Raw genomic sequence first — 16213 nt, forward strand, 5'->3', positions numbered from 1 at the left:
TCCTACACGAGGTCACCGCGTTCAACCATGACCCCCACCCCACAGCCCTGAGGCCATCTAGACAGGCGGCAGAGGAGCTGTGAGCAGGAGTGAGGCTGGGCGGTGCCCCCGCCACAGCTCTGCTTCTCCTGCCTCCAGAAAACCCAGCAAAGGCAGGCTCTCAGGAGCACCCCCAGGACCCAAACCCTGGGGCCACCAGCCTCCCAGGGGTTTGCCTTAAATCCAGAGGGGCAGGCTGGCCCTCAGCCAGCTGACTGCACACGGGGAAACTCAGGGTAGGAGGTGTGCCCAGGACGAGGTGGGCCGTGCGAGGGGCTTAGATGAGCCCTCCTGCTCTGCCGTCTGCTCCCTGCCCCGGGCAGCAGCGGGAACGAGCCACAGCACAGCCCCGCATAGACGGAGGAGGGGCCGAGGCCACGACTGTAAACTGAATCCAGCTGGGAGGAGGCCCAGGGCCGCCCAAGGGACTTGTGTCCGGGTGGCGGATTAGCTGCCGGAGCCCAGGCTGTGCCCGCCCTTCTCCCTGCCGAGCAGAGGGCTCTCTCCCCACCAGGTGGGCCCCCTGGGGCAGGGGCTGGGGGTGGGAAGGGCACCCCCCTGCAGAGGGCCCGGCAGCTCTGAAGATTCCTTCCTTTCCAGGTGCCCATGGGCTGGACCATGAGGCTGGCCACAGCAGCCCTGCTCCTGGGCCTCGCGGCGGTGGTCACTGGAGAGGAGGAGGACAATGACTTGTGCGTGTACGAGGCCCTGCCTGACAACGACGCTGTCCTTTGCAAGTAAGGCTGGGTGCAAAGGGAGGGGGGTCTCCGGGAGTCAGGGACCACTGGCTCCCACGACAGAGTCTGTGGACAGGAGACTCGGACTGAGATCGAGGAGAGGACTGTGAGATAGGCCTCTGCCATCAGTCAGAGGGTGGTCCTCTCAACACCAGGGGGGTACCCAGATCTGGCCGCCTCCCCTGGGGCCTCCAAACCTGAGGGGCTGGCCTCACCCTCCCTGCTGGGACCCCAAGAGAGACCATCCCTCCCCTACAGCCTGGAACGCTCCCTTCCCCCCAACAAAGTGGCACTTTCAAGAAAAGTGGTATTTGACAGAGGCTGTGTAACCAGACTCTTCCTGTGTGAGAGGTGGTTGGTTGTTTTTCTCAAACAAAGCCCCAGAAGTGTCAGGACAGGCTGGAGTGGGGCCACTGGACATTGTCCAGAGAAAAGACTGGGCGTCAGAGGCTGGCTCTGTCCCTTCCAAGGGCACAAGCTTCTCCCCCTCTGTGTCGGAGTCCAGCTGGCGCCTCACCCACCATGGGTCAGAACCGGTCTTCATCACCCTGGACTCATAGGCCATCCCGGGGGCTGCCCAGGCCACGTTGCCCCCATCACCCTCCGCCAACCTGGTGGCCGAGGACGCTGGCGTCACACTGAGGCCATCGGAAGTAAGAGTGGGAGCTCTCCATCTCCTTGAGTACATTCGAATTCTTACAAACATTAATGTTACTTTTAGAGAGATAAATATGTTTTTTCCTTAAAATGTTAGGCAGCTGAATTCCGCCCCCTCCCCCTCCCCGAAGATGGCGCAGATTTTGTTCCTATCAGTAGAGTTGTAACTCTGGTGGAACAGTGCCGCGTGAAATTTTGTGTGATGGAGGGCGGGCAGGGCTGCTGCTCCTATGTGCGCAAGGTGCCCTGTGGAGCAGGACCTTCCCGGGGGCAGGCAGGCCTTTCCCTTTGGTGGACCGGTCAAGCCCCCCCCAAGCTGGGGAGGACAGCGGGGCCAAGGCCATGATCACAGCCCCGTGCAGAGAACCTCTGTGCTTCCCGTGTTCACTGTGGGACATGTGGATGCCACGTGTACGGTCACCATGTGTGAGGGGAGCCCACCGGCACCCTGGCTGCCCTGGGCTCGGTCCTGCAGACACCCACAGGCTGGTCTCCTGGTGGCCTGGGGACCATAGCACGTGCAGGAGCTCCTGTCACCCAGTACGTGCCGGGAGTTCTGCCAGTGATTTAGAATCCTTGACCTACTTCATTGTTACCACGAACCCACCAAGTCTGTGTTATCATCCCATTTTGCAGATAGGAATCCGCAGAGATTAAATAACCTGCCCACGGTGCTGATACACCTGACCAGTGGCAGAGCTATGATGCAAACCCCTCCCCCACCGCCCCACATCTGACTACACTCCTACCCTTTCCCCACTCACCTTCAACTGCTGACCCTCGTCCAGGGCCCAGAGCATCTCAAGTCAAGGGGATCTGTCTTACAGCAGTTCAAGGGGCTGCTATACCACAGGGACACAGACTGGGTGGCTTATGAAAAACAAAAAATTATTTCTTACCATCCTAGAGGTGCTTCCCTTTAGCTCAGATGGTAAAGAATCTGCCTGCAAAGCAGAAGACCCAGGTTTGATCCCTTGGTCGGGAAGATCCCCTGGAGAAGGGAGTGGCAACCCACTCCAGTATTCTTGCCTGGAAAATCCCATGGACAGAGGAGCCTGGCAGGCTACAGTCCATGGCATCTCAAAGAGTCAAACAAAACTGAGCGACTAACACACAGATTCTGGAGGTTGAGAAGTCCAAGGTCAGTGTGCCAGCAGATTGTTTGTCTGATGAGATCCTACTTCCTGACTCATAGATGGCTGGATTCTTGATGGGTCCTTGCAGACTGGAAGGGGTGAGAAGGCTCTCTGGTAAGTCTTTTCTGTCCTATTCATGAGAACCTCACCCTCATGACCTAAGCACCTCCCAGTGGCCCCACTTCCAAGTTTCGTTACCTTCAGGGCTAGGATTTCAACATATCAATTTTCAGTTCATTGCAAGTAGTCATTCTCAGGACTTCTTAGAAGACACTAGCAGATCCCCAGTTTGAAAACTTAATGGACTTCCAGCATTAAGCTTGCATGCTAGGACACGAGTTTTTGACTGCAGATCATCATTGCAAGAGCGAAGCTTTGACTTTATGACTGTTGAAGATTCTTGTTTTGTAAAAGATCCAGGGGATCTTCCTGACCCAGGGATTGAACCTCAATCTCCAGCATTGCAAGCAGATTCCTTACCATCTGAGCCACCAGGGAAGTTCATTACAAGATCATCATGAAAAAATAAATAAATAAATAAATAAAAAGATCATCACGGAATGAGAACATGAAAGAACATATCAGACTCCGAAGTTGAGATCACGACCTCCTGTTCTGTGCCCCCATCCCCAAGGATCCTGCTCAGTTCAGGCTCCTGACCTTGCTGAGAGACTCCCCTAGAAAAGCGCCTCCTCTCCCGGGTATTGTTAGAATCTAACAGGGAATTCTTGAAGTTAGCACTCAGTACCTAAAAGTATTAATCTATAAGGGAGGAATTTCTTGTACTGTGACAAGCAATGGAGAAATATTGTTAAGAGAAAAGTTCTAGAATAATACCTTACCTATGCTTGAGGGGCTTCCCTGGTGGCTCAGATGGTAAAGAATTGGCCTTCAAGGTGGGAGACCCAGGTTGAGAAGATCCCCTAGAGAAGGGAATGGCAACCCACTCCAGTATTCTTGCCTGGAGACTCCCATGGACAGAGGAGCCTGGAGGGCTACAGTCCATTGGGTCACAAAGAGTCGGACATGACTGAGCGACTTTCACTTCAGTCTTGAGGAAGACAGACTAGGCCAATAAAACCACTGAGAGTCAGAACTCTAGGTTCAGTCACAGACATGAAAGAACCAAAGTCATCCAACCCCCACCCGGTGGGTGAGTCCACTCAGGCCCTCTCTCCTTGCTGCCTTGGCCCCAGTGGCCCCAGCAGACTCTCAGGGACCCGCTTCCCAAAGCCCCCTCTTCTGTACTGAAAACCTCCCACATCATGGAGGGCAACCTTGTGTCAAGGCTTGTGACTGGTCACCCTTGTGACTGCCCTTCCTTAACTTCACCCCCATTCTTCCCAGTTTTGCCCCAGGCGCTGCATCGAACAAGCCTAGTCTCTCTGTCCCTGGAGGGTCCTTCCAATGTTTGGAGACAGATGTCATGACCATCCCCCAGACCCCCGCCTTCACCTGCAGTTTTTTCCTCTGAGCCTCCACCTCTCATCCTTCAATTCCTCCTTGGGCGTCTTGTTCTGGGCCCCTGCCTTAAGGGAGAATTGGTGGGAGATAGAACCACATGTCCACACTGAGAACCACGCAGAAGAGGGTGGGGTGTCCCCCGAGTCCCCAGGCGCCTCTATGAAGGCAGCCTTTTGTCTCCCTTGCTTTTGGGGCAGCTGGGATTCTGAGCCTTTTTCATCCCCAGAGAGCTGTTTTTCTCTGATCTGATTCTTACGATGCTAAGTGACTTCCGTGAACGTTCAGTCAAGGAAGTGCAGACAAGCCTGTGCACTCCTTCTCTGTTGCTTACAGCCGAGTTCCCCAAACCTCACAGTGGCACACATTTATCGCCGCGGTTTCTCTGGGCATGGCCCAGCTGGGCACCTCTGCCCAGGTTCTGAGGAGGCTGTGGTCCAGCTCTCGGCCCATGGTGATAGCCTCATCTGAAGAATGAGACTTGGAGGCAACATGCGGGCGTCAGACCCTGGGCTGACAGTGCCCTGTGCATATGATGGGGACCTGGCTGGATGGACCTAAGTCCTGGTCCCCTGGCATTCTCTGGGGCTTTGCTTGCATGCTCAGTCGTGTCTGACTCTTTGTGATCCCATGGACTGCAGCACGCCAGCCAACCCTGTCCGTGGGATTTTCCAGGCATGAATACTAAAGTGGATGCTGTTTACTGCTCCTGGGGATTGTCCTGACCCAAGGATGGAACCTCTATCTCCTGTGTCTCATGCATGCAGGCATATTCTTTATTGCTTGAGCCATCTGGGAAGCCCCCTCAGGGGCTTTAGGCCTGATCTCAGAGAGGCAGCAGAGAGCAGTGGCTTGAAGGGAGATCTTAGTTCCCTGCCCAGGAATTGAACCTGGGTAGCCTGGATAAAAACCAGGAATCCTAGCTGCTAGTCCACCAGTGGCTAAAAGCGGGAAGCAAAATTCCCCTGGCCCTTGCCCCCCTCCACTGAAAAATGCATTTCTCAAGGAGGCAAAAACTATAAAACCGAGTATGAAGTTTATTATTAGAGACACAGCACAACAGCTGGGAGAGAGCACAGATAAATGGTGTTTAGTTAAGACAGAAGCAAGGCTGAGACGCACCCGGAGAGAAAGGGTGTGGGCGTCTCCCCTAGTGAGGAATGCAGTGAAGAGGCGGTTAAGTCATTTATATAGGGCAGTTCTTCTGGGTCTTTGTTTATCTTTGGCCAATTACCTGATTTCTTTTTCTACAATTGACCTGCCCTAGGACCCTCCCCAGTATCCATGCACAACTGTTCTCCGAGATGGATTCCAGCCCAGAGGCCTATGGGGGAGCCTCAGCATCACCTGCTATGGGGTGTTTCCGCCTTCTTTTTGACCCTCAGGGAGGCTTCCTGTCCATGTGCAGCATCTCGCTTGTCCCATGGAGGGTACATCTGTGACCTCTTGATCTTTCACTCAAACAGGGTTTAACCCTTCTCTGTCCCGCCGTAGCTGTTATCTTAAAGTATCCACAAGAGACAAAGCCTGGCTATTTGCCCTGTTTCTGTTATTATTTCTGTTTCAAAGTACAAACAGGAGGTTGATTGTAAATACCTAACCTGGAGCCTAAGGCTAGTTGTTAAGTGTCCCACCTGAAGCCCATCCATCTCCTACCTCAGGCCCACTCACAAACGTCAGTTTGATGATTTTGCTTAACTATAAGATCAAACCAATCAATCCTAAAGGGAATCAACCCTGACTATTCATTGGAAGGGCTGATCCTGAAGCTGAAGCTCTAATATTTTGGCCACCTGATGGGAAGAGCTGACTCACTGGAAAAGAGCCTGATGCTGAGAAAGACTGAAGGCAAAAGGAGCAGTGGGCGGCAGAGGATGAGATGGTTAGATGGCATCACTGACTCAATGGATGTGAAATTGAGCAAATTCCAGGAGATAGTGAAGGACCGGGAAGCCTGGCGCACTGCAGTCCATGGAGTCACAAAGAGTTGGACGCCACTTAGCAACCGGACAACAAGAACATTTAAACATTTGCAGCAATTCTACTGGGACAGAAAAAGGAGACACTTTTGTTCCCTCTGGTCCTCAGTTTCCTTCCTCCCCACCTTTGACCCCCACTCCCTCCCAGTTCTGGGCTGTGGGCTGAATCTCCATCTTTCTGCCAGAAGACGGTCCCCTCTCTCAGCCTTAGATCTTGATAGCTGCTGTGGCAGGGGGTCATGGCAGAAACAAACCAAAAAGTCCTTAAAATGCTGCCGTGAGGAGAGATGAAAACCCATACTCTAAAACTTCTTCAAAAGTTATTAAAACTATACCACCTGAGGGCTTCCCAGATGGTCCAGTGGTTAAGAATCCACTTGCCAATGCAGGGGACACGGGTTCTATCCTTGGGAACATCCCACGTACTGCGGAGCAACTAAGCCCATGAGCTGCAACTACTGAGCCTGTGCTCGAGAGCCCAGGAGCTGCAACCACTGAAGTGCACGCGCCTTAGAGCCCATGCGCCACGGCAAGAGCAGTCGCTGCAATAAGAACCAGGAGGAGCCCCTGTCACTGCAGCTAGAGAAAACCCACACGAAGCAAGGGAAGACAGAGCCCAGCCAAAAATAAAGTGAATAAATAATAACACTGATAAAGAAAGCGCAAGGAATGGCATATCGAGACCCTAGGGTAGGGACAACAGGTCACCCAAAGAAGTGAGTTACCCAACTACTGCTGGGATTTGCAGGCATGGACAGGGTCTTGATTGTTTAAAGGACAGAGAAGTTTGTCCCCATGAAGAAACCTGCGATAACTTGCTAAACCTTTCTTTGTGTAATAAGAACATTCCAGAAAAGCAACATAAAAAATATCTTTCTTATATACCCAGCCCTACTTTAAACACACTGACTAGGTTTGCCTACAGATTTTTTTTTTTTTTGAAAAGTAAACACTGACAGTAATGAATACTTTCCGACCACTGATAACCTGCCAGGCCCTGTTGTAAAAATCGATCACTACTTTACCCCTCTCACCAACCTGACAAATAGGTATTATTAGTATTCCCATTGTACAGGTGGAGAAACTGAGTCACAAGAAGTCAAGTAAGTCAAGCTCCACAGGTCAGACTGAAGCCTTATGCACCCCCAGCTCCCTGAAAACCCCAACACAAGACAACCACCTCCCTCTCTCCACAGGGGCCTTAAGGTTTTCTACCCAGAGTTGGGTAACATCGGCTGCATGATCGTTCCTGAATGCAACAATTACAGACAGAAGATCACTACCTGGCCCGAACCAATCGTGAAGTTCCCTCAGGCCCTGGAGGTGAGTGAGCTGGCCTGGCTGGAGTGGGAGGGTCCCTCTGAGATCTGGGTGCCCTGAGTCTGCTTCTCTGAGTGACAGGAAACCATGTGCAGAGCCAGCTGAGTCGGGTTTGGCGGTACCAGATGACTTGTTGCCATGAGCGTGTGCCTCCTTTAGAGTGGCCCACCGCCTTGGAGGAGGTTGGGGTGGGTAGCAGGGGCTGCCCGCTGTGAGCTTTGGCGTGGTTCAGGGGGTGCTCCACCCGGGGACTGGCCAGGGGATGCAGAGGGCAGCTTAGGAATCATCGGCAGGGACAATGAGAAGGGAGGGATCTATGGCGAGCTCTTTCTCAAGGTGCAGAGTGGCAGGGTTTTCGGAGTAATCTAGATGGGGAGGCCCTGATTTATAAGGAGAAGTGCTTCTCACGTGGGCTGAACAAGTGGCGGTCAGTGCCCTTGACTCTTTTATTTTATTTTATTTATTTTATTTTTATTTTTATTTTTTTTTTGCCCTTGACTCTTGAGACCCATTCAGAACTTGGCCCCGACTTGCCCAAAATAAAAAAGAGAAACATTCTAGGAACTGGATAGAGCTATTCCTTTTTCTGGAAAATGATCGGTACCATATTGTTCTGGAAGCTTCTCTTGGTCTGGGGATGTGGTGAGCCCGGGGAAGGGCGATGGGAGGGGAAACAGACCTGCAGTCGTCAGGGAAGCTGCTCCAGGGCCTTAGTCGCCGTTTCTTTCTTCTTTGACTCCAGGCTGAGCTCCCAGGGTGTCAGGAGGCGGAGGGTAATCCTTGCTTTGTCTGTGGGTTGTAGTAGAAGGTGCCAATGTCAACCTAGGCACGAGGACTGTGATGTGTTCAGGACTCGAATGGGTGGAGACAGAAGGGTCACGGTCAGGATGTGACCACGGGCACACCTCTGCCAGCCTTCTGACCCCCCTGCGCATTGTGGCCGGGAGGGAGCACAGAGGGCTCCCCGCCTCCAAAGGCCCCGCCTGGGGGCTGCCAGCACAGAGCTAACAAGATGATAGGTTCTCAAGCGGGGGCTGCGAAGACTACTCAGAGACAGGGAGGGAGATTTTTCTTTTCTTTCTTTTCTTTAGCCATGGCTTGTGGCTTGCGGGATCTTAGTTCTCCGATTTGGGGATGGAGCCCAGGGCCCTGGCAGTGAGACCGCAGAGTCCTGACCGCGGGACTGCCAGAGAATTCCTGAGAGTTTTTCCTTTCTTTAACTGACTTTCAGGGAACAAACACATGGTGATCTGCCTCATAATTTATGAGGCTGAGAACATGAAGCTTTGACAGGCTGTTGTGTTTGCAGTGTTGACAAACATCCTTTCCTCTGGGAAGCTAAGGAAGCTAGTCATGAGAGACTTCCTGGGTGTCCCCTTCCTCAGCCCTCCCAAGCCTGCCACACAGGCACACGCGTATGCGTGTATACACACACATGCTCACGTCAGCCCTCCCCGCCAGAAACCCTCCGCCTGGGTCATAACATAGATCGATTGTGGGAGAAGGGGAGGAAACATAAGCCTCTGTGACTGTAACAGGACGGGAGCCGGTTCCTCCAAGGAAAGGTACAATGTCTCCTCCATGAGACAGGACTCTCGGCTTCACCCTTAATTCACTTGTCCTTAGGAGTGAAGAGTTTGGACCAAATGCTGTCAGAGCCCAATGACTGTCCCAAGAGGCGGTCTAAGCCAAGAGCGCCAATCCCAGTGATACTGCTCCATTCCATGTGATGTTGTCGTATATGTCCACTAGATGGCAGTGTAGACTTTCCTGAGTCCCTGGTGCCCTTGGCAGCAGGAAGTTTGAAACCAGTTTGGGAAGCCTTTGCATTCGATTTGGTCTAGTTGGTACTGATGGTCCTTGGTCATGAACACAAAATGCAAAGAAAATATCACCCCCTCCAGATCCTGAAATCTCCCATCCTGCCTCAGCCCAGAGTGGGGCAGGGGTGAAAACCTGGAGATTTACGAAGGATGCAGAGCTGTGGATAAGAAATCCAAAGAAAGCAGAGATTTCACAAAGGATAGTCTGGCCAACGTGGTGGAAAGTAAGAAAGGAAAAGTAGAATTCTACTGCTATAGAACTAAAGTTCACAGAAATCTGTCCTTTGAGAGGCAGGTTCAGCTAGAGTGTCCAAAGCTACCACTCGTTGGGTGGCACCCACTTCATGCTGAGCACTGTTCATGCATCATTTCATTTAAAGTGCTCATCAAGTTAAGTATTTATTTAGTCGAGAGTCAGCGGCAAGAGACGAAAGTCCATTCAAACTGGCTCGTGACAAGAAAAAAGAAGGAAGGCATTACTGGTTCACAAACTGAAAACTCCAGGGATAACTTCAGGCGTGGCTGGACCCAGGTGCTCCATCGACATCACCGGGAAGCTATCTGTCCCTTTTCTCTACTTGTTTTTTCTCTGCTGGTTTTGTGTGTAAACAGACTCTTTCCTGTAATGACAAAGATGACTCTATCGGCTTCAGAGGTATGTTTTACTAGTTTATTAACCCACTGGATATATGTTGACCCCATCCAACCATTAAAAGTCCCCATGTTTGTCCTGCTCGGATCTCCTGTTCATCCCTGACCCAAACAGTGATGCTGAGCACCCCATTTCCTCTACAAGGGCTGAGAGCAGAAGGGGATGGTACCCCCAAAGGAGCATCAGGGGGCAGGTTTCCAGAAGGGAGACAGGATATTGAGCAGGAGACACGAGAGAAGGTGCAGAGTCCCTTAGAAGTGGGGACAGGGAAGCCCGAGTCCTTAGCGACAGAGAAGAGGATGAAGGCATTTCCTCTGGGCCCAGGGTCTGATGGAAAAGAGCAAGAGGTTGGTTGCCTTTCAAAGGTGATTAAAGCAGTGCCACCAAAGCGGCTTACAGCGGACACGCCCAGGAAGCCCACCCACGAAGCAAGCCGTGAAGCCCTGGAAGGAGCAGCGCAGTGGACGGGGGTCTAGGCTCTGTGCCCAGTAGACATCTTCCTGTCGGCTCAGGCCCCTTCCCCAGACTTGGACCCTGTACTCCCGCACTCCCCGCCCCTACCAAAATGCTTCCTCCTCTGAGAAGCTTTCCCTGACTGCCTTCCTCTGAGTAATGCTTCCCCACCACCCCACCACCCTCCCAACCTTTGTTGGGTCTCTTCTTTCTCTGAGCATTTTTCACATCCCCTACCCTCCAAACCCAGCGTTTACTTCCCTCTGTCTTGTACTGTGGTTGCTTATGCATATCTCCTGTAGCATCAACTGATTTATGAGCTCTCGGAGAGCAAGACCATGTGTTGTATTTCTTTGAACTACCCACAGCCCCTACCAGCATCACAGACCTCATGTTGGCTGACTGGGTGGCCAGGTGGCCAGATGAATGAATGAAGGAAGGAATGCATGAACGGTTCATGAATGAACCTCTTGGAGCATCAGCTCTGAGGTATGGGAGCCCAGTGGTTTGTGCTTCAAGCTGCCGGGTGTCCTGGGGCCTCGGCAGAACCCCAGGCCAGCATTAGTCTCTCCCCTACCAGGATAGGTGGGTGGCTGGGGGTGGGTAGGAGGAAGCAGAGAGAGAAGAGGAAATAGGGTGGGCCCCCTAGAAGGCAGAGTAGCGCAGGAAAATAGGCTGGTCCCAGTGCCAACAGCCACAGAGAGCCGAGAGAGGTGAAGAAACAAGAAACTCCCCTCCCCTGGTGCTCTGACAAACATTCAGTGGCGAACATGTTAAAACGCCTCCCCTTCTCGAGCCAATGAAGACCGAAAAGCCCCTGAGAAGCTTCTTGACTGTGGCTTATTCTTCACCTTGAATTTAAACAGCTGGAATCCTTTTGAAGGGAAGAAATTGCCATTAAGTGGGGAGTGTGCATTGTATTAGAGGGAAGGAACACAGACTGCAGCCGTCCTTCCTGCGGGCCCTCGGCTTTCCAGTCTGTTCTCCTCCCCAGCAAGCCAGTGACCCTGAGTGTCCTCCCCCCGGGCTGAGCAGGCGTGTCCCCACATCACCCGGCGCCTACAGCATCTGTGTGGTTGCCTTTTAGGGACCACCTCCTTGCCCTCATGGGCCGAAGGCAGAGACCCAAGTCTCAGCACAAATCTTACAGAGCCCTGGACATCTGGAGACATGTGTGTGTGGGAGAGTCAGAGGCCATTGTCGATGAAGGAAGCCTTGGCGCTCCCCAGCCCACTGCCTACCCCTCTTCTTCTTCTAACTTTTTACTATGTACAGAAATACAGCCGATGAACAAGGCTGTGATGTCTCAGGTGGACAGCAAAGGGACTCAGCGTACATACACATGTATCTACTCTCCCCACAAACTCCCCTCCCATCCGGCTGCCACATAACATTGAGCAGAGTTCCATGTGCTTCTACAGAAGGTCCTTGTTAGTTATCCATTTTAAATATAGCCATGTGTACACGCGACCATAAGTTCATTCTCTAAGTGTGTGAGTCTTTTTCTGTTTTGTAAGTAAGTTCGTTTGTATCATTTCTTTTTAGATTCAGCATATAAGGGACATCACACCATGTTTCTCCTCGGTCTGACTCACTTCACTCCTCTCTAGGTCCACGCAGGTTGTTGCAAATGGCATCATTTCATTCTTTCTAATGGCGAATATTCTTTTGCATAAACGTCCCACACCTTCTTTATCCGCTTATCTGTCGATGGACATTTAGATTGCTCTCATGTTCTGGCTACTGTAAACAGTGCTATGATGAACACTGGAGTGCGTATATTCTTTCAGATCCTGTTTTTCTCTGGATATATCCCCAGGAGCTCCCCAGAGCAGAAAAATGGGAGCTGCTGCTGTCCTGAAATGACTAGGACACAGGGCTGCCGACTCCCGGGCGCACCCATGGTGGATTGGCAGATCCACCCAGCTCGTTTTCAAAAAGATGCTGAGAGGGAACGTGCCCACGTGCAGGGGGCAGCCAAGCCCAGTTGCTCCTGGGGCAGCGGCCGGTGCACAAGTTGTTGAACCACAGGCACCCTATTAGTGCTGCAAACTCAAAGATAAACGGCACCAGCCCTCAGCTCCCAGCCTAAGGTGGCGAGACAGACAGATGCATGGAGGACATGCATGCATGTCCCTGCTCTCAGGGACACCGTGTCAGTGCTTCAGGAGAGGGACCTCAGGCACCTCGAGGGCCAGGGAGGGCAGCCAAGCTGAGCCGGGGCCTGGAGATGCTTCCAGGAGGAGATGACACTGAGCTGAGCTCTGCGGGTGACAGACAGGGAGCCGGGACTGCTGAGTGAGGCTGAGGCTCCGGAGGGGGCAGGACCACACTCTGAGGGGGCCACAGAGCTGCTTCGTGGGCACTGGCATGGAATCCAGTCTTTATCTGGAAGCCAGGCTGGGGAAGTGGGAAGGTCACCATTTGATTTTCAGGCTGGTGCAGGTGATCGGATTAGCAATTCAGGAAGGTCCCTTGGGCAGGCCACCCAGGTGCCTGTGGGAGGGTGGGAGAAACACAAGGCTGGAGGCAGGGTGAGCCTGCTGAAGCAGAGGGTGATGGCGTGGACCGGGGCCGGGGTCTGAAGGTATAAAGGCGGTCAGGTCCACTGGGCTTGGTGAAGGCGGAGGAATGGGGATCGCCAGGAAGGAGACAGCCGGGACAGTCGTAGGGTTTCTGCGATAGGCAGGCTGGTGGCTGAGGGTTAAGCTGGGCATGTAATTTATCTCCCAAAACAAGACGTTTTGGAGAGTGAAGGGAAGGTGCTGTTAATAACGACTGGGGGGAAGGGCAATATTGGGCACCGTCCCTACGGCGGTGCTGTCACCAAACAAGGGACATGGGAGAAGGTTTAGATCCACAGGGACCACTGGCCGTGAGTGGCAGCAGCTTTGCATCACCAAGGCCCCTGTGTGCACCCAGTGAGCGGATCAGTCTAACACTAGGAAGAGAAGGCAGGGCTGGAGGCCTAGCTTTGGGTCCTTGGCATCTGGGGGCTCAGGGTGGAGTGTTCCAGGAAGCTGGGATTCTCAGGGGGCTGGGGAGGATATGGAATGGCCAGCAGCAGCCAGCCGGCAGAGGTCAGGTCAGACTGGTGAGGGAGAGGTTGCTGAAGGGCCAGGCTGGAGAAGAGCTGTCGGATTTGTCAAATTCCCTGGCGCTGCTCTCCAGCAAGCAGGAGAGGCGTTTCAGGGCAGTGGGCCTGGGGAGAAGGTCAAGTCAGGACATGGTACAGAGTCTACTGGAGGGGGTTCACCCACATGATGCTTCACACCTGTGATGCTTTAGGGAAGAATTAATTAATGAGGTGCAACTGCAACCCAGTGCCAGGCACATGACAGAAGTGTAATAAATAGTATAGCTTGTCATACAATAAAAGGCTGCTTTGTAGTCTGAAGGGTAAAGGGCACAGAAGAAGGGTTGGGCTCCTAGAGGCTCTGAGAGGAGCCGGTGAGGTGGTAACAGAGAAGGGGGCTGATAGGTGGAGACAGGCCTGGGAAGGCAGGTGGGCAGACCACCCAGCATCCAGGTAAGGATGCTTGCGTGGAAGAGAGCCTGCTCACGTGTCATTTTATCCTTTGTCCTTGGCTGAAGGCTGCTAAAATCACCCCCACTCTGTCCTACCCCAGCCGGCAGCCGCCCAACCATCTTTTTGGGGGGTGCCTCTGGCCACAACAGGGCCAGGTGAAAAGAACAACGTTCATGGCCGTCTCTAACCTTTGCAGTTAGAGTCTGAGGTCGTAGAGAAACTTCCTCTGCAGGATTTCACATGATCCTCCTAGCAATGCTGGGAGCTAGGCCAAGTAGGGATTATCCCCACAACTGCAGGATGAGAGACACTTCCCAAGGTCAAGGTCAAGCTCGCCCAAGCTGGGGGAGTGGAGGAATTGGCCCTGGATAACAGGTGTCCCGCCTCAGTTCACTGCTCTGTCACCTTCAAGACGTTGCTTCTCAAATGTACCCCGAGTCTCAGAGAAGGGTCCTGCGTGTCCATGCGGGACTCAGGGTGTCATGCATGCATCCGTTTCCTAGCAGATCCTGCCCCCCTGCGGGACATTGTCCCAGGAGCCAGTTGTTTTTCAGTCCCTCAGTCGTGTCTGACTCTTTGCGACCCCATGGACTGCAGCACACCAGGCTTCCCTGCCCTTTGCCATCTCCTGGAGTTTGTTCAAACTCATGTGCATTGAGCTGGTGATGCCATCCAACCATCTCATCCTCTGTCGTTCCCTTCTCCTCCTGCCCTCAATCTTTCCCAGGACTGGGGTCTTATACATTCCTGCCCACGAGGGGCATCTTGTAGCTGTCAGTCATTGTTAAGAGGATGACCTCAGGAGCCATTCCATGGCTGATGTTTTGTTCCTGGGTGCCTTCATTAGGGAGCTTCTTGGCCTTGACCTTCATTTCCAGTCCTCTCTATCCCCCACCACCTTTTCCATCGTCCTACTCTCTGCTCCAGGGTTTACAGAAGCCCTGGTCAGACCTTTCTATAAATCTGCCCATCCCCAGTCCACAGGGATGTTTCTGGGAGCACCGGCAGACAGGGTGTTTGTTCAGTGACTGAGCCTCTGATGTCGGCTGAGAGCTCCCGGTCAAGTGCTGGGGAAACAGGCTCCAGATGTTTTTCAGATCAAATAATGTTCCTTTGAAAACACTGTGTGGGCTGCTTCACTGAGGGGGCAGATGGGGCCTGAAAGGCCAGTTCTGTGGGTTTGCATCCGGGTTTAAAGAATAAAGGTCACTCAGCCAGTGCGTGTTGGGGTCCAGGGTGGGGTGGGGGTGGGGGGTCGCTGCACCCTTGGGATCTGTCCTCGGTGGTCTGCTGGGAGTGTGGGCAGAAGTCTCTTGGATTTTAAAATCGCTGCACAGCCTCGATCGGAGATGTTTAGAGGGACAAACACATGAACTTTGAACGCCCTGCAGTGACTTTGTAGGCTCTTGCTGGAGAGGGGGAGGTGGCTTTACAGAGTTCGGAGAAAGACTGTGAGGAATTTTAAATGAGGCATAATGTCCTTTATTGTTCGTTAACACTTGCGGGCTGAGGGGTGAGTGGGGAGAGGAGGAGGTGGGGAGGGCATCTGCTAGGAAGGGGCCCCCACTGCAGTCTGAGCCCTCCCCAGGCCACGGGCCTGAGAAGAATGGGAGCTGGGGTGGCTGCTGGGGGTTGGGGCCTGGCAATGTCAAGTGACTTACAGCAAAGAGACAGGTTGAGGGACAGGGAGCATGCAGAAATGTGAAGAAATCAGGGACGGTTTGCTCCCCACCTGCAGGTCTGCCCCGACAATCCAAGGCAGAGTCAGGAGAATCCATGGGACATGCTAATTCCCAGGTCTGAGTTCTGCCAGTGACGTTGGGCATGCGGAGACCCTAGAGGCCCCCGTAGGGGCGCACAAGGCCCAGAGGCCCAGGAGGGAGCAGGGCCTGCCCGGCTGGTAGGCGTGGCTCTCCAGGCCCCGCGGGTTGGAAGGCGGAGCTGGCCCCTTCGCTCTCCCGAGGCTGCAATTCCAAGAGTCTACACCAGAGGGAGATAGACGACCGTCATCCCGCCCCATCAAGGCGAGAGGGCTGGGTGACCAGGGTCTCAGGCACAAGGAGGCAATGGCCAGCACCTTGGGATGGTGGAGACTTAACCTGGGAATGGAGAACCGGAGGGTCCCTGATATGGGTCGAGTGTGCAAGCCTCCACACTCCTTGCTCACCTCTCCTGGGCCAGCTGGCTGTGGGTATGCCCTTCTATTCAAATACAAATACGCCTGGAGTGGAATTCCTGACACTTGGCACCACTAACTTGAAATGCCCTAGGGGCCAGGCCGGTAGACTGGTGGGTGAAATAACCGGTTGGAAGACGAGGAGAAGGGTAAAGGCAGGCCCTCACATCCCAACTGGTAGTAAAAAGTTATTTTAAATTCTGCTGGTTCATCGCCAGCAGACTTGACCTGCAGAGTCAGGATGGTCTGGC

At 53.2% G+C, this 16213-nt stretch overlaps 1 protein-coding gene across 1 annotated transcript in view; it reads left to right on the forward strand.

Moving 5' to 3' along the window:
* Positions 1-254: 254 nt before the first annotated feature.
* The window catches only part of PEBP4 (phosphatidylethanolamine binding protein 4), a 218112-nt gene continuing 202153 nt past the window's right edge, over positions 255-16213 (forward strand). The window contains exons 1-3 of the mRNA XM_061164055.1: positions 255-553; positions 640-776; positions 7206-7332. Of these exons, the coding sequence (XP_061020038.1) occupies positions 646-776; positions 7206-7332 (258 nt within the window). The 5' untranslated portion in view covers positions 255-553; positions 640-645. The remainder of the gene's footprint in view (positions 554-639; positions 777-7205; positions 7333-16213) is intronic.

The sequence above is a fragment of the Dama dama genome, chromosome 16, assembly GCF_033118175.1.
Source record: "Dama dama isolate Ldn47 chromosome 16, ASM3311817v1, whole genome shotgun sequence".
Lineage (NCBI taxonomy): Eukaryota > Metazoa > Chordata > Mammalia > Artiodactyla > Cervidae > Dama > Dama dama.